A 25,448-nucleotide genomic window follows, 5' to 3' on the forward strand; every position below is an offset into this window, starting at 1 on the left:
CCAATTGGGGAGTCCCCGCGTGCTGCACTAAACCAGTGCGGCACGGGGACTCGCTTCTGCAGACGCCAGAAATCACACCTGCACAGATGCAGACGCCAGAAATCGCACCTGCACAGATGCAGACGCTGGAAATTGCGGGCGCGGGGTTGATCCGGCCCACGGAGGGATCTCCACTGGAGTGTACCAGCCCAGGCGAGGTAAACCTTGCCAACCCCTGTTCTAGACCTCCTATAGGATAGTTAAAGCTATGGTTTTCCCAGTAGTGATGTATGGAAGTGAGAGCTGGACCATAAAGAAGGCTGACCGTCGAAGAATTGATGCTTTTGAATTATGGTGCTGGAGGAGACTCTTGAGAGTCCCATGGACTGCAAGAAGATCAAACCTCTCCATTCTGAAGGAAATCAGCCCTGAGTGCTCACTGGAAGGACAGATCGTGAAGCTGAGGCTCCAATACTTTGGCCACCTCATGAGAAGAGAAGACTCCCTGGAGAAGACCCTGATGTTGGGAAAGATGGAGGGCACAAGGAGAAGGGGACGACAGAGGACGAGATGGTTGGATAGTGTTTTCGAGGTTACCAGCATGAGTTTGACCAAACTGCGGGAGGCAGTGGAAGACAGAAGTGCCTGGCATGCTCTGGTCCATGGGGTCACGAAGAGTCGGACACGACTAAACGACTAAACAACAACAACAAAGAAGACAACATGAGACATTTTAGTTCTAACTGTCCATCTTGTTACTGGATGGTGGGAGAAAGGATCCCCAGTGCACTAAACACACCACTTTCTTCCAACACTCAATTAGCTTCAGGAATTATAAGAAGAATGACTTCCAGTGGTGTTCCTATATTGATTATGCATATTGCCGTGAAAGAAGTCATTGACTACAGCAAGGCTGGTCAATCAAAGGCATGTCTCTGCATCTTGTGAGTCTTTAATGCTTCGAATGCTAATGCTCTTTGATTTTAGTATTAGGACTCCTGGTTTTTGTGCACACGTAGCATCTCTTTCCATGCCTCTTAGGGCTCCAGTGTTTGCATACATTATGAATGATAATTTTGCTAGAATACTTTCTAAAACACTCAGACCCAAACTTCTGTGAAGCTTTGCTTATCAGGAATGCGACTATAGGGTAGCCACGGCTGTTTAGCTTCATAGGTTGTTCTGTGCTGTAATTGTATGAGGTGACACATTTGAAATTGAGGAGATAAAAGCAGACCCATAAATGTAATAAGTTGTGCATTCATATTTTGGAATAAGATGTCCATATTTATTTCAAATATTTAGCCTCGATTATTCTGGGAAAGTTGGTTATCATTTGGTTTTTCTTTATCTGAAAGCTTTAGAATTAGCAAGGCAACACCATAATTGGGCGAGTAAAGGAGAAATTGTAAATTTACTTTCCCTTTTCAAATTATTTCCATGATTCTGTGAACTATTAAGTGCTTCCTTTCAAAGAGACATAAAGCTGCTTTGGCTAGTTTGCTTTCACAACCCTTTATGACTTCGAAAAGGCAATTCTTTTTCTAAGTCATAAATAATGTTTCTTCTCACAAGTTTTAAGGTGAGAGAAATATATTTTGTTTTTCTAATATAAATTTACTGCTGTACATTTTCAAAAAAATAAAAATCAAGTTCATATATACATCTAACATTTCGCAAGAGTGAAAACAGAGTAGTAATTTGAAGAATTGAAAGTTGGAAAATTATTAAGTCCTATATACCCAGCACAGTGTTAGAAGGGTAAGATCCTGTAAATTAAAGCCTGGTTTGTCATTGCTTCTGCCAATAATACACATAACAGGGAGAAAAGATGTATTTATTTATTTAAAGTGGTGTATACCAGTTTTAAGGCGAACCTCAGAAAACAGTGTTTGTTAAATTATTAAAACAATTAGAATCGAATACAAAATAAACAGAAAGCAAACACCACTTTGTCTTGAAGAAAGTGTGTCTACTAATTCTTCCCTCCTCTCAGGGCGATGCTCTTATGGTTGCAGTTGCGAGGAAGGGAAAACAAGAGGCTCCTAGGAGGGTGGTAGTTCGTTAAGCTGTTTCTTTTCTCCTTCTTCCTTCTTCCTGAATTGGCACAGATCAAGCACAATTCATTTATGTGTGCATAAGGCAGTCTTCCAAAGTTAGTAGCCCACAAAAGAATTACTGGCCCAACCTTCTTATGAATATTGGTCATTTCATGGCGCATCATCTACCAGGGAATTGAGGAGAGAATCCATTCTTAATGCATTTACAAAACGTTCCATACCTTCTTACCTAGATATAAAACCTTCCTTCCTGCAGGCAAACTGGCACGTAGTATTAACACACTTGGTTGTACCACCCTGGCCTGGGCTGTTCCTCTTAAGGGCAGGTTAATGACAGACATTGACTCTACACAGAAGGCAGGCCTATCAAAGTTTTCTTTAACATGTTTTGGCAGCTCAGCTGCTCATTACTGTCATGTGATCTGAAGATGAAACATTCATAGCAGGAAATGGCACAGGACATTGGCATGTGATTTACCTTCACTCACAAGAAACTGTATGGGGGAAATGGCTGCCCCCATATGTATTTATTTATTAAAAATATTTGTATACTGCTGTTCAAAAAAACATTCATTTAAAAATGAATTTTCTAGAGACATTTCTGCACCAGTTTACAAGATTGGCCTCCTCTCCTTGCTATGGACCAGCTGATGAGCAGGGTATTTGGGTATTTGGGTGTCCCCTAGTTTGTCCTGTATTTCCTGTGTCAATAAGAGTTTGTTATTCTTGTAAATGTCTGCTAGGTGATTTAGCCTTTGTGCTGCGTGATGTGATGGAATAATGGGTGATAAACCAAGGAGATTAGTGGGGTTGGGGACAATATGCCTACTTTTTCTTTCCATGCCTTAAAAATGGATAGTGTGAACCTATTTAGTGTTGTGGGGTGGTTTTTTTCAGCTTGTTTTGGAGGAAGGGATATGCAGCAGGGGTGTTTTCAATTGTATCTAACTCCAACTTATCCAAGTGTCTCCTAGAATGTATGTTATGATGCGTGTTTGGTTGCCAAGGTAGTAGTATTCTATATTGTGAATTCCCCATCCTCAGTCTGAGGTCGAGAGGAGCAAGTAGTTGAGACCTGTTCTTTAAGTTTTGTACGATAAAATGAGTGGTTGTAATTTGTTCGGCCACATGCTAAGATGGTTTGGTAGATGGTGGAATGGAAGGGTTGAGAATGGGTAGGTTAATTTTGGAAGGGTGATCATTTTGATCGTGGCTGTTTTATCTGAGAGAGTGAAGTTAGTATTGTTCCATCACCTCAGGTCTTTGTTAATTTGTCGCCACGGGGATTTTTAATTATGGAGGTATAATTTGTTGAGGTTTCTGGATATTTGAACCCCTAGGTATCTGAATTTGGTACAACAGAGTTTTATCTTTATTTTATATATTTTTGGATATGAGAGAGTCTTGATTTAGCAAACTTCACTTGTTGGCCCGACACCACTGCAAAAGTGTTGAGTTCTTTGGCTAGGTGATTGCTGTATTAATAGGGTATGGTGTCGTGACCATTAGGCCTGCAAAGAGCCCTAGTTTATATGTTTTACCTTTTATTTCCACTCCCTTGATATTAGGGGCTGCCCAGAGTTGGATTGCTAGAGGTTCTAGGGCCATAGGGCCAGGATGAATAGGAAGGGAGGCAGCAGGCTTCCCTGTTTGTGCCTCTTTGGATTGCTATAGCGTTGGTGTCCATATTGTTAATTTTGCATTTAGTGCAGGCTTAGCATTAGATTTGTTTGAGGGTTTGTAGGAAGTTGGGACCAAAGGTCATGCTGGGTAATACTGATAGCAGGAATTTCCATTCTATTGAAGGCTTTAAGGATATCTTATGGACATGATCATCAGTGGTTTTTTTGGCTATTTTGCTATGATTATCAGATTCAGTAGTTTCCTAATGGGGTCTGTTATGTTGCAACCACAGGCAAACCCAGCCTGGTCTGGAGTATTAGTTTGTGTAGGAGGTTTTTTTTTAAGCAGTTAGCCAAGATTGATGTGAATATCTTGTGGTCTTGATTTATCAGTGAGATTGGGCAATAAGATTCTACTTTGAGGCTATCTTTGAGTGGTTTGGGGATAGAGACAGAAATGTTTGATTTCGGAAGCCCTGGCAGCAAGAGCTGAAGTTTGTTTTTAACTTTCTGAAAGTTGCATATATGAAAATGGTGATTTGCATGTGCTAATTTGCCCTGTGGGCCTTTTCTCTGGTTCTGTTAAGGACCCAACAGGTGCCTTTGCTCCTGCATTGCATCTGTTTCTCCCAACAGTGAGTTGGGATCTAGTCTATTGAGATACTTAGAACTATATATGAACTGGCAAGTAGCCCTCCTTTGCCAGAGAAAGAATTGACTACTGTGGCTGGCAGGCAAATAAGAGGTCTCTATATTGTTCAGGTCTAGTACGAACACTCAGAACCTGCCCTGCCACTCCCCTCAGTTCCACAGGACCTCTACCCAGCCGTGTCCATTTACCCAAGGTAAGGCAGCAGGGTCCGTATAGTAAAAGCTATGGTTTTCCCAGTAGTGATGTATGGAAGTGAAAGCTGGACCATAAAGAAGGCTGATCGCTGAAGAATTGATGCTTTTGAATTATGGTGCTGGAGGAGACTCTTGAGAGTCCCATGGACTGCAAGAAGATCCAACCTATCCATTCTGAAGGAAATCAGCCCTGAGTGCTCACTGGAAGGACAGATCGTGAAGCTGAGGCTCCAATACTTTGGCCACCTCATGAGAAGAGAAGACTCCCTGGAAAAGACTCTGATGCTGGGAAAGATGGAGGGCACAAGGAGAAGGGGACAACAGAGGACGAGATGGTGGGACAGTGTTCGCGAAGCTACCAGCATGAGTTTGACCAAACTGCGGGAGGCAGTGGAAGAGAGGAGTGCCTGGCGTGCTCTGGTCCATGGGGTCACAAAGAGTCGGACACGACTAAACGACTAAACAACACAACAAGGCAGCAGGGAGTGGGTGGGTGAGGGATGGTGGGCCAAGTCAGCCTGGCCTGGTTGGGGGGGGAGTTGTGTCACGTGTGTGATGTCATGCACGTGCAATGCAAGCCTGCCCCCCCCCAACTTGGTGGCTCTGCTGGCCCATTAGCTTTTTAACTTGATCCTTAGAGTTTTTAAGTTACCATATTGTCCAATTAAACCAAGTTTTTAAAATTGCTTCCTGACTGAAACTGAGACAAGTTTGAAGAAAGCCTGTTTCTGCTGCAGGAGGAATAAGTATATTAGGATAGCCCTGTTCTGGGTTCTTGGGGAACTTATGGTAGGAAATATTACTGATTACTTATATACCTGTGGGTATAGGGTGGTATATAAAGTCAAGAAATAATAATAATAATAATAATAATAATAATAATAATAATAATAATAATAATAATAATATCATCCACTGTCAGAAGAGGGACACTATCTGAGCTTCAGTTCTGCATTGGCATTTCCTCTTAATTCAACACTGTGCTTTCTCTCATCCCCTCGTTAACCGTGAACTTTGCATGTTATCTGCTGGATGCCACCACCACTGGAGTTTTGCTAGCTTGGATGCAATTTCTTTGCTTCGCCATTCCTCGCTTGTTGTTTTCTTAATTTCTTGCCACTAAACGTTTGGCAGCAAAATAAGGACGAGAAGCAATCTGTAATTGGGCGTATCATTTAGCAAAACAGGTTTATTTTGCATTTGATGTTGGTTTGCTTAAAAAGGAGTAAAAGGGGATCCTGCTCCTTTAAAGAAAGCCGTTTTTTTTCTCGGAGCGTCAGCCTGGTCCCTGAGGACAAAGGCGTTTTTGATTTGTGAGGCCCCTCATTTGTCAGGACTCGTCCTTGCTTGCATTTGTACAAACCTGTGAAGTGACCCTTTAGGTCAGATAAAAAATATCTTCTCAATCCCCCCCTCCCCCCAATTCCGTGTCGCAAGGGGACCTAGCAAGCACCCGTTGCACAGCTACAAGACCAGCACACGCTCCCTAGATAGGGCAGTCTTGTGATGCTCTCTTCTTTTGTCAATTAAACGGACTCTCTTTCCGTAGCTAGGGCTCTTTTGATTCCTCCTAACAGGACTCCTTTCTCCTGACCCCTCTTCTTTGTTCTCCCGAAAGGGTGGGGGGGAGAGCCCCATTAAGTGAGGAGGGCGAAGTTGAGCTGGGCTCGCGTTGGCTGCTTCTCATTCTGATGAAGAGGAGCTGTTCTAATATCCTTAATGCTGCTGTTGGCAGTTGGAAACAGATTCCATTATTGTTGATCAATGCAGCCGCCATGCGGGAGGGAGGGAGGGGTGGAGGGGGGGTGAGGGAGGAGGGGAGGGGCTCTTCCTATTCACAGATTGATCAACCTGCCATTGCATGAGCAAATGCGTTGCAAGAGAGGCTTGGATGCTATTGTAATAATAGCTGGGGCAGGAAAGGGGACTGGTGGCGATGCAGCTCTCTCTGGTTGTTAACAGGGTTTTTAATGATCTTTAAGCTTTTTTTGGAAAAACAAAGATACTGAATTTTTTTATCTTACTCACCCTTACCTCAAAGGAAGACAGTCATATATTAGACTTTATTATGCTGGGTGGCTTGTTGATCTTTCCTGCATTGGGACCAGTTTCTTTTGTTTTCCCCCTTTATCTTCTCAAATGCTATTTTCTCATCTCAAGCAATAGGCCACTTCCCCATCACATTGTTTTTGTTCTTCCTGCTTGAGGTGAGAAACTGGCACCCAGTTTTCTTTCCTGCTCCTCCTCATGTCTCCTTCATCAGAAAGGTCTGTCAGCTAGGGAGTTGGGAGCAGGGCCAAGCCTGCCATCCTTTTTTCCATTTCATTTTGTTCAGTCCAGTCAATAACTTAAGTACTGGACTCCCAGGATCATCTGCACTTTCCCACCCTCCCTCGTTTGGCCATTGTCTTCTGTATGGAGAAGTTTTCTGGCTGGAGAATGAGTTTCCTTTCTCCTGGAGATGCGGCCGAGTGGCTGGATAGCAGCACAGAAGATGAGCGAAGCCTCCTGTCATTTCTTGGTACGGTAGGCTTGGAATACTACTTTCTTCAAACATTTAATTGACATAGACTTCTTAGATGGGTTTGGTTTTTCATCCTGGAATTGTCAGAGGAATGCATTTAGTTGCACTCTGTGATGAGGCATGAGTTCTAAAGTTTGCCGCAAGTTAAAAGATCTCTGTTAAACAGATAAAAGCTGGAGTAATTTGTATCACAGTAATTGCTTATACAAATACACTTTCTAAAAATATTTGATTGTTCTGTTTAGTCTGCAAGTTTATAGATCACTTGGCCTACTGGAATCTGACTAACTCACTAACCTAAGAGGATCTATTTTTAGCAATGTATCGCACAAGGTACCTATCGCAGGTTTCTCTCTAAACTTTTCTTTGCAAAGCACCATGTACATTGGATCGTTTCTATAGTATATCGTAAAAACCCTGGAGATCCCATTAGAATGCCAACCATTCTACTTCTCCAGTATGACTTAATTCTGAAATTCAACTCAGATGCAAAATAAATCAGTAAAGTAGCAGATAAAATGGTTCGTGACCTTTGAAGTTTTGCTTGTTTGTTTCCTGCCCTTCACTAAGCATTGAAGCAACATAAAAAACTGTTTAAGCTAGTTAGCGAGAAGTTAATATAAAGCAGAAAGTTGTTCACTTTACATTTTGTGCTGTAGAACTTATGAAGTGTTGTCCAACTATGTAGCTCTTTCTCACAATGTCCCGTCAGATGTTTCTGGTCCTCACCAGGAGGACATAGGGATGGCCTTTTCCTGCTATTTTCCTCTTTGGGACACAGAGGGATGCTGGCTGCTACCTTCCATTGAACTATAATGACTAAAAAGCTATGGGAGAGTCTATGCTCTATTCCTTTGTCTAACCCAAAGCCATCAAAACTTCCTTTTGTTATTTTACATTTTGGCTCCTTGGTGTATGTAGAACATGGCTTTTGAGTTTTAGTACAGTTTTGAGTTGAACTTTCAAGAAACCTTGCAAATTATGCATGTGACAATGTTTAATAGAAGTTGTTCATAGTGTTGCTTGCTGCGATGATGGGGTTGTCATCCATATTACTTGCTTGCAGAAATAAATGTTAAATGCACCTATAAAGTCATTTGGAGTATATTCATATGGTTCCAGAGTGTGTTACCAGGAGCAGTCCCATCACCCTATAAAAATTAAGAGCTGTGACAATACAGTAAATGCTGGGATTGTTTCATTTATATGCTAAATCCTGAACTCTCGGGTAGTTTGCTATATTTCTCATGTTTTTTTATACCAAAATGTTGAAATTTGTTTAAAAGAGATTAACAGGAGCAAATACCCATGGGCCATGCAGAAGTCTCAGCATTCCGAATTGTTTACCCAGTTCTAGGCCATATTACAATTGCATGATATTGGTTTGAAGCACAAAAATGATGGGTACTTAAATGATACATTTCTGTAGGTCAGCAAGTTTGATGTGCCATAATTGTTGGTTGAACTTCCAAAATTTTGGTCTCTTGAAAAACTGTATTTGGCAGTTGTTTTTATGTCATATTTCTATAGAAGTTAACCTTTTAGTCATTTTTTACTTGTTTATCCTATCCAGTGTTTTTTCCAAGGAGCTCATGATAGCATACATGGATGTTTCCACATTTTTAAATCTTCTTCAGCAGTCCTAAAATTAGATTAGGCTGACCTGACTTGAGTGGGTTTGGCCCTGCAAGGCAAACGCTTTTTTGATGTGTCTAGATCCAGCCTTAGATATTTATGTACTCAAGGGAAGATTGAAAGGTTCCTTCTCGCTTGCCTCTGTGCCAAATGCTAGAACTTCTGAGCCATCCTGCTTGCTCCTCCAGTTTGCAGGGCCCTGACGAAGGCATTTGCCCATTCCAACACCATACCAACAAGCCATCCACGGCTGGTGTCTGTAGGTCGCTTCCTCTAGTCTAAAGCTATGAAGATCCTTGGTTTTGGACTGGATTACAACAGGGCAGTTCCTGTTCACCCGCCTCATGTTTTACTTCAGCTGCTCCTGTATCAGATTTCTCAACCCATTTCTTCCTCCTGCTGTGGCGATCCTTTGAACACTGTTTGGTATTTCCCCACCTCCTCTCTGTAGGCCTTAGACCAGGGATAGAGAACATTTGGCCCTCCAGACGTTGTTGGACTCCGACTCCCATTAGCCGTGGCCACCATGGCCAATGGTCAGGGATGATGGAGCTGTAGTCAAGCAACAACTGAAGGGCCACAGGTTTCTAATACCTATCTGGGACCTTTCATCTTCCTCCTACCATCCTGTATTCCCAAGTAAAAGAAAGCATGTCAGTTGGTTAGAGTGTGGTGCTGATAACATCAAGGTTGCAGGTTTGATCCCCATATGGGACAGCTGCATCTTCCTGCATTGTAGGGAGGTGGACTAGACGATCCTTGGGGATCATCTACAATTCTACAATCTTATGATTCAAAATGACTCTGGGAAGTGAAAGCCCCTTTCCTCTCCTGTTTCAATAAAAAGTACTGTATTATGTCCAGTACAGATGCAAAACTGCCCCAGAAGTAACTATATTTGGGAGTGTACAAAAGTGATTATGTGCTCTCTCCCTCTATCTAATATATTCTGTCTCCTTTAATTGTGATTTAGCATTTTAGCTGATAAGGGAGCTCCTGAATCAAGGTTGGAAACCAAAGAATGGGCCAGAATAATGGGTGTGGGTGGGTGTTAGGGCAAGGTAGTTACGCTGTCAGGGTAGCTCTGTCCTGCAATGCCATTAAAGTCAAGCAAAAGGACTAAAGGTTCCTAAACCAGACCACCAGTTTACAGGAAATCCACAGGCCTGTTAGCTGGATGTTTGATTGATGAAGACTTGTAGTGTATCACTTTATGCTCTAAGGGCTATACTCTAACGGCTAAATGTGATTTTCATGTTTTATCACTGCCTTTCCGGAAACTCATTAACTGTAAGGTTGTAACACTTTGATTTGAAGGAAGCCTCTTTCCTCCTGACTTGTTCTTGAAGAATTATTGAATGAGTGTGCCACTGGTTCAAGTCTTATCTCAGTCATGAACTCCCCAGGTACTTTTAGACAAGCTCTGAGCCTTTACTTCATCTCCATCTGCAACATGGGGATAGTAAAACTGACCTACCTTGCAGGGATAGTGTAAGAATTACTGAGAAGACATATGAAGGGCCATGAATACTCAAAAAGTTCTGTATAAATTCTGTGGGGTTTTTGCCCTAATATATATGCTAAAAAGAAAGGGCTGCTCTGTAATTTATCTCTGAAGGCCTTTGCCATTTCATGAATAATTTCTTGAGCTTGTTTCAATCTACAAATGTTATTTAACAGCAAATCAAAACATTTGCAAATACTAATATTTGCCACGTAATAGATTTCCACAATATGAGTGTGTGTTTGTGTGCATGCATTTGCACACACATCTTTGTGTACTGGTGAAGAAGGATCCCATTCACGTTTCAGCTGTATAGAGAGAATGGACTAAAGGTTTTAGGCTCCTGTTGATTCTCAGAGACAGTATGATCTGTGCCCTAGTGAATGAGTCATGCAGTGAATTGTGGTAATTTAATATTTTAAGATGAAGAGGTGCATTGATTTTTGCAGCAGGTGAAAATAGTGCAGAAGCACTATGTTACATGCATTGGGAGAGGAGGGCAACAATCTAATTTTGGCCTGGTGGCAGTAGTATAGATTTTCCAGCCAACTCAGCAGAAAAGCCATTTTAAGGGCACAGAAACAGCAGCTGCAGTATTTTCAGCAAGTTGATGCTCAGCTAGAAGAACCTGTGATGGCTAACAGCAGCCTTCTTATTTTGCTATGCCTGGTCCATCAATTGCAAAGTTGAAGTTTATCTCATCTCTATCTGGATTTATCTTCTTACTCTCTTTAATAAAGTTTCTGGCCTTTCTGAAATCAGAAGCTTGCAGACTGGCTGATCTCTAGGTCACTTATTTCTGGTAGGTGGAAGTTGCGTGGACAAGTGTGGATTTTCCTCTTCCTTCCTTTAAAACAAGACCTCCTCCCCCCTCCCCAAAAAAATACAGCAGTCTGTTTTTGACAGGCGGATCCAGACTTATGCTTCTTCATGTATGACTCTGCAAAATCCAACAGACTGTGTTAAATTACTACAGATGCTTTGATAAGGAGGAGCAATTTTCCTGAGTGAGCATATAGCAGGACTAGCCAAGCCTCACTGCAATGCTTGACTGTGCCGGAACTGGAGTAAAAGCACATATTTTAGTTCCTCCTTTTCCAAATATGCTCTATCTTTCTTTATTTTTTTGCCTTTTTTGTATTTGTTTTTCTGAAGAACAAATGCCATTTGTGATCTTATCCAGCGTTCTGCCTGCAAAGATTTTGGCTTCTTTTTTTACTTATTGTGGAAAAGAAGGCATCATTTTGGAATAAAACCAGCAATCTCTGCAAAGGATTTTGAGAGACTTAAAAACATAGTAATCCTGAAAAAAGGAGCAGACAGTCCATGAGTTGTGGAGAGAGATACTACCCTGTTTTTATCACCAGTTTATGCTGAAGGAGAGTTACAAGTGAAGGATCTCTGTTGCAGACTACAATTTTCCACCCTGCATGGAGAAATCTACCTCTTCAGTTTTAAACCTATGGCGTGGTTGACTTTGGAATATCTCCCAAATGCTGCCTTTTACCCGTTTTTGGCAAGTTTCTGGATACAGAGTTAACCTTGTAATTCACATTTAAACAAGAAGAGACGTATCCTCTGGTGTGAAGTTTGTCAGGATCCAGTTTTATTCTGCCATCTCTCATCATGCCAGATTTCCCCCCCTTTAAGTCTTCGTGGATGCACCGTGCCGTAGAACTGGTAAAATCAGACTCTGTTATGCAAAAGCATCACAGAAGGATTTGTTGGTGGGAATCTTGTCGTGGTTGTTTTTTGGTGAAGAAAACCTCCTTTTCTGGAACTCGGCTGGTTGTGCCTCTCCTTTGACTCCGGGGATCAGGATGGATAGGGAAATATTCTGAAACTGAGGAGAGCTGGCTGCTGAGTGTCTGTTAATAGCTTTGAAAGTCACTGATGAGGAGGATGTGCGTTCAGACCGATTGATTGAATAGCTGCAGTCTTCTTGTGCATTTCCTCCTTGCTCCCTGCAAGCTGAAGCGAGGGGAGGGGGAAGAGTGGGGAAAAACCGGCTTTCTCTTAAGTGGAAGTAGCACGGATCCCAAGGGCCGGGAGGCCAGAAATGGAACTTTAAGCTGCATCAGTCTCCCGAAAGGAGAACAGCGGGAATAAAAAATGCCAGCCGCCGGCGTCATAGTTTACTCCCTTCCTTTTCAATCCCGAAGATAACAATGGACTTTTTCTTAGGATGTGGTTTTCTCTATTCTGTGCTGAGTGTCTGTCAGTTAAGCTGCATTCCTTTAAGCTTAGGTTTGTGAACTGGAAATGGGCAGCAGTTGTGATAAAGGTATCTTATCTATAGTTTTCTCTGCGAAAAATGTACATATTGATCCTGTCGTCTTTGTTTAGGCAGATGTTGTGATCACAAAGTCATAGCTTAGGTCATGCTGTCAGAGCAAGGAGAAAGTGACCTATTTTTTCTTATCTGCAGTGGTTTTCATATTATGCACCATCAAGTGTGTGAATCTTTTGGTGGCCTTAGGTTACAGTCTTGTTCATGCATACTTTAGAGGAAGTACGATTTAACTCAAGACTTACTTATGGGTAAATGTGCATAGGTTAGGGCTGTTACTGTCTGAACTATGAATGATGACCATCCCTATGATATCGAACCTCAACCTTTAACAAATTACGTTCAGTGCAGTTTATATCAGGAGCATCTCCTTATTGTGCCTGGCAGAATTAACTCCCTTCATGCCTGAGTACTTTTCAGTTGCAGATAATATGTGTGCTGTAACTTTGCCAAGTAAGTACTGAACAGGACAGAGTCTTTTGAATTGCTTGCGATGTTCGCTTTGCAAACGAGAGTAAAGTTTCCATAACCTGTAAATAGTGAGAAATGTGTCTGCCTGCGGGAAGTGGTCTTTCATTTTTCTCACCTTTTCCCCCTTCCCCCCTCCAGAGGTCCCAGCAGAGAGGTCTCCTCGCAGACGGAGTATCTCAGGCACAAGCACATCAGACAAAACCAACCCCATGGACCCATCAAATACATCTCCATTCAAAGTGCCGGTAAGTATCCTTTCCTTGGAAGGGGAGGGGTCCCAGCTGAAGGTCAGGGTGACTAAAATGGCCTATGAACAAACAGCATTCCTTATCAATTTGGGGCTAAGAATTCAGCAGGCAGCCAAAAGGCAGACATATTGTCACAAGTTGTCTGATTAATATTTATCTCCTGATAGACCCAAAACTTGTCCCTGCCTTTTTTTTAATCCTTGTCCCAAAGTCATAAATGTCTTAAACTATATGATAAGGCTGCATGTGGATGGATCTCTGTTATACTGAAATACTTCTGATACCACTGTGTTGACTGTATAGTAGATAAAAAGGTAAAGGTACCCCTGCCCGTACGGGCCAGTCTTGACAGACTCTAGGGTTGTGCGCCCATCTCACTCAAGAGGCCGGGGGCCAGCGCTGTCCGCAGACACTTCCGGGTCACGTGGCCAGCGTGACATCGCTGCTCTGGCGAGCCAGAGCCGCACACGGAAACGCCGTTTACCTTCCCGCTAGTAAGCGGTCCCTATTTATCTACTTGCACCCGGGAGTGCTTTCGAACTGCTAGGTTGGCAGGCGCTGGGACCGAACAACGGGAGCGCACCCCGCCGCGGAGATTCGAACCGCCGACCTTTCGATCGGCAAGCCCTAGGCGCTGAGGCTTTTACCCACAGCGCCACCCGCGTCCCGTATAGTAGATAGTGAAGCTCTTTTCCAAATAAAAAACGTGTAGTTGGCCCAGGTTACACACTTTAGGAAGATGCCTGTTTTTCACCATAAGGTGATGCGAAAAGGACAATCCTGAGACCCATACATACCTTCCCATACTTCATCAGAGGGTCTTCTCCAGGTCACCCCACCTAATGAAGTGATGTGGGTGAGATCTATGGAGAGGACATTTTGGGGGGTTGCTTTCTGCTTATGAAATGCTCTTCTCAGACAGGCTTGCCTGGTACCTGCACTATGGTATTTTAGATGCAACAACCCATCTGTTCCCTCAGGCCTTTCCATTACAATTCGTTGGGTTCTTCAGTTTTTTACTCCTATTCCCTCCCTTACTGAGTTTTGTGCTGGTTTTAATTATTCTATTTGTTTTAGCTGCTGTGTGTTACACTGCTTTTAGCTGGAGTTTCTGATGTGATTTATTTTATTTTGGCTTTAATGGTTTTGTTATGAATTGTATTTTGTATTTTATTCTGTGTAAACTGCCTGAAGAGGTTGGTTGGATGAGTAGTACAGAAATCAAATCAAATAAATAAATAGATGAGGATATCCTGATGTGTGCTGGCCACTCTCATAGATGCCATAAAAATCAGGTTTGCAAAATGTAACCCTTCAATTTCAAAATATATTTGCATTTTGGGTGCATCTCATGGCTAGTATCTGTGTGAAAACTCAGACCCAATGAGGAATGAGAGCCTTCATTTGCCCAACTGGGCAAAAGTGCCTTACTTTCACAACAGCGATAAGGGGGGAAATCTATTCAAAGTGATCAAAAAAGCAATGTGGATTTCAAAGGCAGAGGAACTTATCATTTCAGGTTTGCGTATTGGCCTTCAGTTTGTACAATGAGCCCTGATATTTGGTTATAAATTACTTGGGTTATGTAATCATTAATCCCCAAAGCCGGGAATTTCTTCCCATAATTTGTTAACAATAATTGATGAATCACAATTGTAGCACTACTGCTATAAAATTTATGTAGCTTTTAATAATAATGATTATGATTATTACTACTACTACTAGAAAAGGCGACTCAGTTACTGCACAAATCAAGTTAAAGCTGACGTGCTTTTTAAAAAGTATACCAAAAGGTGCTATGCTTTTTAAAAAAAAGAAAAATGTAGTCAGCCACAATATTCTGGGCAGTAGTTTTATGATCCACTTACTGGTCTGTAAGAAATAGGCGAAGGGTCCCTTTGTTCACTTAACCCCCCAGCCTGTCTTACTTTCCCAACCTCTTTTTCCTCTCCCTCCTATCTCCATTCCAATTATTGAGAATAGAAATTTTCAGCTGACAATGGTTTCAGTTCTATTTATGTTCTTAACATTAGGCACTTTTAAACTATTATACAAAGCCATCGTGGATTGTTTTTAGGAAGAGACTATTTTGAGTTTTGCTTTCATTGAAGTGGATCAGCGTTTAATGAGCTTTAGTTATATAATCATTCCAAACCTGGCATAAACTGTATGTTTGAGCATTTCCCTTTTCCTTTTTTAAAAAGTATTAAATGAATGACAGATCTATCCCAAACAGATTAAACACCGCTATGTCAGAATTTAGGTGATCCATGTTATATGCATTGTCAGAGTGAAGAGAGAGAGAGAGTTTACACTGGAGTAATGGGTCCTACTCTTCCTCCTATTTAACCTTTGAGCAACCCTGCCATAATCATTTGTATATTCTGGGATCAATATTGTACAGTTAACACAACAATAATTTATTGAGGCATGGAATCAGCTGCATTTCCTAATCTCTTCACCCAGGGAAATTTGTTTTAGCATGTGTTTCCAAATGTTTATTATCAAATACAAACAATGTTTGACACTTGAGGGCCCGTTCAAATGACTTGATTTCCATCCACAGAGAGTTGCCTGCAAGAACTTGGCCCTTCTGGTTTGATGGGATGGTTTGCTTGCTGCTATTCCAATGATTATCTGTAAAATTAAGCATTGTATGAAAGATAGGCATGTGCTCTTGTGTGTTCTATGGTAACATTTCTATTTGTCAAGCAGGGTCACCCACAACTACCATGCTACTCTACAAATTCAGTTTGTGCCAAAAGGAAAACATATTTTCCTATGGTTTGAAGAGCTTTGATGTAAAAAAAGAAAAGGATTTCTGACATTCACATTGCAAGGAAGTCCAGTGCCAGTCTTCTAGGACTTATAGCAGAAGAAGACTGCAAAAAATAAGAAGTTGTTGTTGCAATTGGGTTTCATATTTTGTCAAGTTTGCACTTCTAGGCAACAGAGACATAGGGACAGGCAAATGATTTTTAACTCTTTACTCAAGTATTTGGTATAGGATTGGCTCAACTTTTAAACTATTGGCTCCATGGAGTAGAGCCCTGTTACAGTAAAGTTATCCTCAAGGAGGAGGAGCGCTTGCATGCAAAGCGTATTCAGACTTTCAGATTCATTTACATTCTCTCATTTCAAAATGTGGTGGAGAACACTGGATTTTCCAGGCAGAGATGTGTGTAATGGGCTTGGTTTGGCTTGTGAGCTAGCAAGATCTGGGTTCACATTGTAGCTCAGGTCTGAGGTTTATAGAGGAGTCTTTGGTGAGTTTCTGTGTCCCTACCAAAGTTTTTTTAGAGAGCTGTTGTGAGGATAAAATGAAATTAACCTGCAGAACTTTGCCCCTGGGTGGGATGGGATAAAAATGTAACAAGCTGAACTTCAACCTCTTCGTGCCCTCACTTCCTGGGTAAAACATGACATAATGCTCAGAAACAAATTGGCGGTTTCAAAATAAAGGCGTTAGAGATATGTTGCGTTCAGGGTGCGCCTGTGTGTGTGTCTTTTAAAAATGCAACCAGGCTATTTTAAAAATTCACTTCTGAATAGAACATTCACATCCAGTACATTTTCCGCAGTTGTCCATGTAGGAGCCAAACAGTGGCATCCATACAAAGAAGGCGACTCAACTGTACAACTGTTAATAGGCCTTTGTCCAGCGCTTGGAATTTTGATTTACAGTTACATAATGTACTGCAAGTGAAATGCTTTTTTCCTTGTTCTTTTTGGAAGGAACTCTTCAAAGAGCTCTCTGGCTGTTGTGTGTTTGGAACGGCCCATATTTAGAGGCTGACGGTTAAAATTCAACTTTGCCCTTCCATTTAAATATTTGAGGTTACTATTTTTTACCAACTTGCTGCATAATGAATGCCCACTGATCAGCTTATACTTGGCAGTTTATGCTTACAAGGGATGACTCAAGAGTCAGATCCTGACCTCATAAGAGCATAAGAGCCTGCTGGATCATGCCAGTGGCCCATCTAATCAGCATCCTGCTCTCACTGTAAAGCCCAGGTGCCCACCTGAGCAGAACAGCACTCTTCCCTCCTGTGTTTCTAGCAACTCTCATTCAGAAGCATCCTTCCTCTAACCATGGAGGGAGGCAGAGCCTAGCTCTCATGGCTAGTAGCCATTGATAGCTTTCTGCTCCAGGAGTTTGTCTAATCATTTTTAAGAACCTCAGTGCCAGAGCCTGCCCATTGCCTCATGACTTGCCAGTTGTGCCCCCCCCCAGCCATGCCATAACCTTTGGGTTGCACTGATTCCAACAACAGCATCTCCTTGATGCCAGGAGACAGAAAAGTCCAAGAATGCTACAAACAACAAACCCACCCTGAAGGAAAAGGGCCAGAGGAGGTGTTGAAGGATATTTTAAAAAGAGATTAAAGGCTGATACAGTGGTACCTTGGTTTAGGAACTTAATCCGTTCCGGAAGTCCGTTCTTAAACCAAAGCCATTCTTAAACCGAGGCCCTCTTTCCCTAATGAGGCCTGCCACCGCCAGTGCCCTTCCACCTTTCGGCTTCCATTCGTAGATCAAGATAAAGTTCGCCAACCAGAACCACTGCTTCCGGTTTTGCAAAGTTCATTTACCGAATAGTTCATGAACAAGGCTGTTCTTAAACCGAGGTACCACTGTATTTCAAAAATATAATACAGTCATACCTCGGGTTGAAGTTGCTTCAGGTTGAGCGTTTTCAGGTTGCGCTTCGCGGCGACCCAGAATTAATGGAACACGTTACTTCCGGGTTTCGCCACTTGCACATGCGCAGACAGTCAAAATGACGTCATGCGCAGAAGCAGCAAATCGCGATCCAGGCATGCGCAGATGTGCAGACGCAGGTTGCATTCACTTCAGGATGCAAACGGGGCTCTGGAACAGATCCAGAGGTACCACTGTAATGATGCGCTGGAAATAGAAAGGAAGGGGTAAGTGAGAAAAGCTGCTTAAGGAGGACGAAGTGAATATAGAATGGCCAAGGAAACAGCATGAAAAACTGGCAGGATGTTGGGTGGGGGCTCGCGTGTGTGGGGTATGTATGTGTAGAGTTAAGTTTGAAAGTTTGAAAGAATAGGATAAGAATCAACAGGAGATGCATCAAGATACTTTAATAGGTGGGATTGGAAAGGGGAAAGTGTGAAATGAAAATCATTTTCTACTTGGATCTTTTAGACCAGCAAATTCTACATGAATGGTGCTGTTAAGACACAATACCCCCAAAGCAAATAGCACAAGGGAAGCTGAGCTATGGAACTCCTTCCCACAGGAAACAAAATGGCACAGAATTTGACAATTTCCAAAGATGTGCTGGATGTTGATAGAAAAGGATGCTAGTAGTTTCCTGCTGACTTTGCCAAATTCTGTCTCCCATCTGCCGCCAGATTGACAAAGACCGGGCAAAGGAATTCCACTGGTGGTTGGTTGTGAACTTTGAGCACTCCCCACTCCTTTTGGTCTTGTGCCATCACGAGTAGCATCTGAATAAAAAGCTCTGTCGGTCAGTTTGTATTTTGCAGTATGTCTTCAGATATGCTGCACTGCCATGTACGCAAAAATCAGAAGAACCGAAGACATGTTATTTACTTTCTTGTTCCTACAATTTTGTTCTCTACTGTAAATTCACCACAAATATTCAGATAAGCAGTTTTCTCTGTTTCTTTTGATCGGAACTGCCACAATCTAATGGACCATGACATTGGGAAATATTTCCTGACATGAAGCATCAATTTTCTTTTGTTAGGCCAGAGCTACTCATTTGTTTCAGCTTAGCATCTTCCTCCTGCTTTGATTTCATGCTTTTCAGATTCATGGCAAGGCTTAGTTTTACAAAGCAGAAAGCAACCTTCTCAAATGAAACTTTCTAGCTTTTGAATTATTTGTGAAGCCCTTCCCTGAATTTACTCCAGCTCAGTGACCTTGAAGTTCTGTGCTGCAGGGGGGCTGCTGAACATGAAATCTTGTTATTGTCTCATAGATCAGCAAAAACCTTCCACCTTCTTTGTGACATACCTTTCAATGTATGAGCAAACAGTGCATGTGTACCTTAATTTTGCATGTTGATATTGACAATTGTATGTCTATGCTGCCTTGCCTACCGAACCCAACATTCTTTTTTCTCTCTTTTGTGCATTTTTTCATAATTTTCTTTGCTGTAAAACTTTTCCTACCTGTGTAAAATAACACGGGGGTGGGGGTAGCTGACTTCCTTTAATAAATCCTATTTGTTGCAACCCTTCAGATTCTTAAAAGTCTCTGCTTCTTTTGAGAACAGAGCTAATGGTTTTTGTTAACGGCCTTTAAATGTTTTACCACTAAAGTCTGCAGTTTATACTGAGTTTTTGGGGTGTCAATTTATGAAGAGAACCAGCGATAACTTCTCTGATTGCCTGGTAAGGCAATTGCAGTTTTTAAAATAAAGTTATTGAATAGCCATACCAGCAGGAGCTTAACATCACTTTGCATTTTTGAAATACCTTGAGGCGTAAAAGTCATACAGGAATGCAGTGTTAAGCTGACACATTTTGCATGTCTCTTAAACCTCTTTCTGCAATGATACCATAATGCAGGAGTCACCAGTGCGACACCTGTGGGTTTGCATGGCCCCACAGAGGTCACATCTCCCCCCTGAAATTAGGCTTGAAATAAGTTTTTTATCTAGGGACGTGGGTGGCGCTGTGGGTAAAACCTCAGTGCCTAGGACTTGCCGATCGTATGGTCGGCGGTTCGAATCCCCGCGGCGGGGTGAGCTCCCGTCTTTCGGTCCCAGCTCCTGCCCACCTAGCACCCCCCGGTGCAAGTAGATAAATAGGTACCGCTTTATAGCGGGAAGGTAAACGGCGTTTCCGTGTGCTGCACTGGCTTGCCAGAGCAGCTTCGTCACGCTGGCCACGTGACCCGGAAGTGTCTTCGGGCAGCACTGGCTCCCGGCCTCTTAAGTGAGATGAGCGCACAACCCTAGAGTCGGACACGACTGGCCCGTACGGGCAGGGGTACCTTTACCTTTACCTTAAGTTTTTTATTGTACCCAACAGAATAGTTTGCGGTGTGTGGCTGGTTGTAGTGTGAGTGTGTAGTGCCTATGGCAGTTTCCCTGGTTTGTGGACGGGCCCATGTGTCCAGAAAGGTTGACAACCTCTGTATAGTGTGTAACCAAAAATAGGTTTTGAAACTGAAACCAGTTTTCACCCCAGAACCTGTTTTCAGTGCCCGAGAGCCAATCTTCCATTTGCATCTTAGCAAGTATTTTCCAGACTCCTCGATAGGTTGCCAGAATGCCTCTAAGCATGTGCAGAATACCCTACGGCACACTAAATTCACAGTAGCTAGTTCCCACATATTTAATACCAGGGAACAGACTTTGGAGGAAATTAATGAAAGCCATGAACTTTTTTGGCGCTGCGTCTTAAGCACTTACCTGGTAGTGCAACTATAGCTGGGGTTAACCTGTTAGTATTCTGGGCCCAATAATATCTGCTTAAAATTTACCTAGATGCAAACAATGTTGCATTCTGAGCTGATCCTTCCTCACAATAAACATATGCTTACGTATTTTTAAACCTTGTTAAAGCTGCTGAAATTAATATTCCAATTTACATAACGTGTAATCTTTTTTATGATGAAACATTTGTGTCTCAGATACCTTACCTGCATTTTACAGGATGATTATGTGCTACATGACAATGAAAATTCTATTCTTGTTATGCAGTGACCCTCCTGCGCTGTAGAAGAATAGTAACATCATGTTTTCCTTTGGCTTATGTATTATGAAACAGGGTGAAGTGGGCCTCAGCTGTTACTTCTATTCCTAAGCTGCATTTTAATTTGTTTTACTCTTCCTTTGTGCACAGATACACCCCCCTCTCCCTTTTCTATTAGATGAAAATGAAAGATGGAATGAAATATAATTGTAGTGTTCTTCTTTGCTGTTTCTATCCTGCCCTTCTGAAATTTGTACAACCTCCCTTTCTTCTTTGCCTCTGTGCATTAAACAGGCATGTTCCAAAGAGATGCTTACATTGCTTTCTCGTAACCGCATTCTAGTTACCTTTTTATAAACTTCGAGTTAAGTTGTTGCATATCAGTATATGTCCATAATTCTTATCCTTTTGTCTAAATATGCTACCATACAGGTATACCTGGTGAGTTCCATCTGCTTCAATTTGCCTGATCAGCTAGTTTTGCTAGATGCCTCCTGTTTTCCCCCTTTAGTTTTGTAGAACCCAAGAAAGTTGCCACTGAGTGGATTTATTTACCTTGCAATTTGTCCTATTAAAGCGGGAGCGGGTGGCGCTGTGGTCTAAACCACTGAGGCTCTTGGGCTTGCTGATCAGAAGGTCGGCAGTTCAAAGTTGCTCTGTCCCAGCTCCTGCCAACCTAGCAGTTTGAAAGCACACCAGTGCAAGTAGATAAATAGGTACCAGTGCAGCGGGAAGGTAAACGGCATTTCCGTGCGCTCTGCTTTCCATCACGGTGTCCTGTTGCGCCAGAAGCGGTTTAGTCTTGCTGGCCATGTGACCCGGAAAGCTGTCTGCGGACAAACGCCGGCTCCCTCGGCCTGAAACGAGGTGAGCGCCGCAACCCCATAGTTGCCTTTGACTGGACTGAACCATCCAGGGGTCCTTCGCCTTTACCTCTATTAAAGCAGGGCATATCTCTGTAACTTCTTATTTCTGGGTCCACAGGTTCATTTCCTTGCAAACTAGTTACTCTCTCCCCCCGCCCTATTCTATAGTGTTCACCTCTCAGTGGCATCTTCTGAAAAAAGAGTTCTCCTTCTCCAGCATGCACGCTCTGAGACCAAATAATTTTCTACGTTGTAGTGGCTTTGGTTATTCTGGCATCCTGCTATGTTTATTGTCATTGTTTCTTGGTTTATTATTTGGTTTACTGGTGTCTTACATTTTGAAGAAGACACATAAAAATTATATTTAATGAGGCAGGGTAGAAATATATTATTTTTAAAAAAATGGGGGGGGGGGAATAATATTACTGCCGTCACCAGCCCAGGGATTTAAGGAGCTCCAGCTTTGTGGAGACGTAGCCCATCTCATGGGAGTTTTACTGAGAGTTCTTGCTGGTGTATAGGACCTGTTTCATCTGGGTTTGGGATGCCCCTGACCATAGACAGCTTGCAAGCCGATTACAGTTCAATCCAATGCATTTCCACCAGGAAGTAAGCTTTTGTTGAGTTCAATCGTACTTAGGTAAATTGTACCCATAGAAATTGGTCCCAGGTAAGCATATACACGGGACACGGGTGATCCTGTGGGTAAAAGCCTCAGTGCCTAGGACTTGCCGATCGAAAGGTCGGCGGTTCGAATCCCCGCGGCGGGGTGCGCTCCCGTTGCTCGGTCCCAGCACCTGCCAACCTAGCAGTTCGAAAGCACCCCCGGGTGCAAGTAGATAAATAGGTACCGCTTTCTAGCGGAAAGGTAAACGGCGTTTCCGTGTGCGGCTCTGGCTCGCCAGTTGCAGCTTTGTCCCGCTGGCCACGTGACCCGGAAGTGTCTGCAGACAGCGCTGGCCCCCGGCCTCTTAAGTGAGATGGGCGCACAACCCTAGAGTCGGACACGACTGGCCCGTACGGGCAGGGGTACCTTTACCTTTACTTAAGCATATACACAATTATTGCAGCCTTAGTTAAGTTTTAGTGCACCTGCTGGCACGTTTTGTTGCTGTGGAAGGCATTTTTTTTTTATTGCTGAAGAGAAAATTTACAGAGTCATACCACAAGAGAAAGTCAGTTTTCCATTTCCGTGCTTCAGGTATCTTGATTAGGCATGTTCAAGGTTATCTAAAGCTTATGCATTTGAATCAAAATTAGTATAGTGGCTAAAATTGAGGTTGGGATCTTGCTTCTGCTATACATCTGGTGGGTAGTTTTAGGAAAGCCCCTCTTTCATGACCTCAGACCCCACCCTGTGGTCACGTGGAATAATGCTGACCTAGCTTAAAGTTCTTACAAGGCTTACAGAGTAATATGTGGGAGACATTTTGAACACTCCAAAGCAGCCTTTGCCAAGCTGGCACCTTCCAGGTGTTTTGTATTACAGCTCCTATCCCTGACCTTTGCCCATAATGGCTGAGGCTTGATGGGAGCTGAACGTCTGGGGAGAACCAAGTTAGTGAAGGCTGCTCCAAAGTACAATATTAAAACTAAGCCTACCATCATCAAATAATCATAAGAAAAATAATATTCCTTGCTGTCACCTTGTTCATGCAGCCTCATGTGTACCTTGACCTTCCCTTGTATAAATGCCTTTGTTATTCTAGTCTGCTTGCAACACTGGGCTCAAGAGAGAGCCTAAAGCATGTATTGATTATCCGCTTTTTAATGGCACTTTTCAGAGTCTCCACTAAAACGTCCAGTGAACTGGGTTGATTTTTGATGCTATGCACAGCTACATAAACACTGCTCTTAACAAAGCTGCCATTTCATTTTTAGGGAACCCTGCTTCAGCTTTATTGTTCTTTCCACCAGCATTTTTGACAAGAGATCAACAGCTCTCTGTTCTCAAATGAGCTGAATTTTTTATTACTCGTTTCTTCATTTTACCCCATTTTCCTACGTACAGTTTCCTCCGGATGAGTTACAGTAACAACATGCTTTTGAAACTATATTAATTAAAGCAAAATAATTTAAAATGCTTAAAGCAAACAGAACTATCTGGGGCATCCGTTGAAAACTTTCAAGTTTTAATTTATCGTGATTTGAAGGCAAGGTTTCTGTTTTCTTCACTTGATAGCAAATAGGCATCTAGTGGAATTAGCTTTTAGTAGTGTTGAAGCTCACAGTCTGTAAACAGAAGCCCTGCTAATAGGCAAGAAATAATTAAATTAGTCAAATCCTCCTTGCTATACTAATCTTTCTACATAAAGAGTAAAGACAATTTCATTCAGATACCATTACTGAGTCTATGAAGCTTATTGTTTTTCCAACCTAGTGCAAGGTGTGCATGTAAACACTGATGGCAAGATTTTTATTTCTCTCATAAAATTTATATATTGCTTGATGGTGAAAACAAAGCAAAAGCTCAAAGCATCTTTCCTTTCTCTATGATGATGATGATACCACCCTTCATCCAAAGTTTTCAGGGCGGTTCACAAGATAAAAAACCCAGTTTGTAACGTCTTCTTGTCTGATGCACGAGTTTTTTTACTGAGATCAGGAAAGTAAAATTGGTGAAATTGGCCAAAATGTATAGATTAAAGAACAAAAGTTGTTGGAAATGTGGTGAGGCGGAGGACGATCTTTATCATCTATGGTGGTCATGCAATAAAGTGAAAGGCTTTTGGGAACTAATTTATAATGAGCTTTAAAAAATTTTCAAATATACTTTTCCCAAAAGACCTGAAGCCTTTTTGTTAGGAATTTTGGGTAAAGAAATTAAAAAAGAAGATAAGATAATATTTCTCTATGCCACTACAGCCGCAAGAATTATGTTGGCTCAAAACTGGAAAACGGAAGTTATACCTAATATAAATGAATGGCAGGTTAAAATGGTAAATTATGCAGAGCTTGCCAGGATAACAGGAAGAATACGAGATCAAGATGAACAGGAATTTCATAAAAATTGGAATAAATATTGGAAATATATTGGAAATAATTTGTAGATGATATTAGCGGGGATGGAGTAACGCTAACAGCAGTTAATATATAAGATTAAAAACAAAGTACGTGATTACAGAATTTTTATTTGATACTTACCAAAAGGGTAGAGGGGAGTCCAAAGGTTTTTGTTTGTTTGCTTAGGGAAGGGATATAATAAACTATGTAAATGAAAGATATGCATATCTATATATATATTGTAATATTTATTGGCATGTTTATTTGTGTACCTTACATTTATAAGAAACTGTTTATTTACAAAAATTTGAATAAAAAGGTATTGAAAAATAATAATAATAATAATAATAATAATAATAATAATAATAATAATAATTATACCCCGCCCATCTGACTGGGTTTCCCCAGCCACTCTGGGTGGCTCCCAACAGAATTAAAAGCACAATAAAACATCAGGCATTTAAACTTCCTTAAACAGGGCTGCCTTCAGATGTCTTCTAAAAGTCGGATAGTTGTTTATTTAATAATAATAATAATAATAATAATAATAATAATAATAATAATAATAATGTTTCTATGTCATCTTTCACCTGCGGATCACAGGGCAGTTTATAAAGAAAAGTGATAAAGAAATGTTTTTGCCTGGCACCTAAAGATATATAATGATGGCACCAGATGAGCCACTCCACAAACAGGGAGC

The 25,448-nt window shown here is 41.8% G+C and overlaps 1 protein-coding gene across 10 annotated transcripts in view; it reads left to right on the top strand.

The window, feature by feature from the left end:
- The window catches only part of RASAL2 (RAS protein activator like 2), a 228,769-nt gene that overhangs the window by 134,454 nt on the left and 68,867 nt on the right, over nt 1-25,448 (top strand). For 8 of the 10 annotated variants that reach the window (XM_053391256.1, XM_053391250.1, XM_053391255.1 and 5 more), the window contains one exon: nt 13,070-13,176. In XM_053391256.1, the coding sequence (XP_053247231.1) occupies nt 13,070-13,176 (107 nt within the window). Of the gene's footprint in view, nt 1-6,916; nt 7,029-12,417; nt 12,455-13,069; nt 13,177-25,448 lie in introns of those variants that run through there. The other 2 variants (XM_053391257.1, XM_053391258.1) reach the window with 2 other exon arrangements.

The sequence above is a fragment of the Podarcis raffonei genome, chromosome 6, assembly GCF_027172205.1.
Source record: "Podarcis raffonei isolate rPodRaf1 chromosome 6, rPodRaf1.pri, whole genome shotgun sequence".
Taxonomy (NCBI): domain Eukaryota; kingdom Metazoa; phylum Chordata; class Lepidosauria; order Squamata; family Lacertidae; genus Podarcis; species Podarcis raffonei.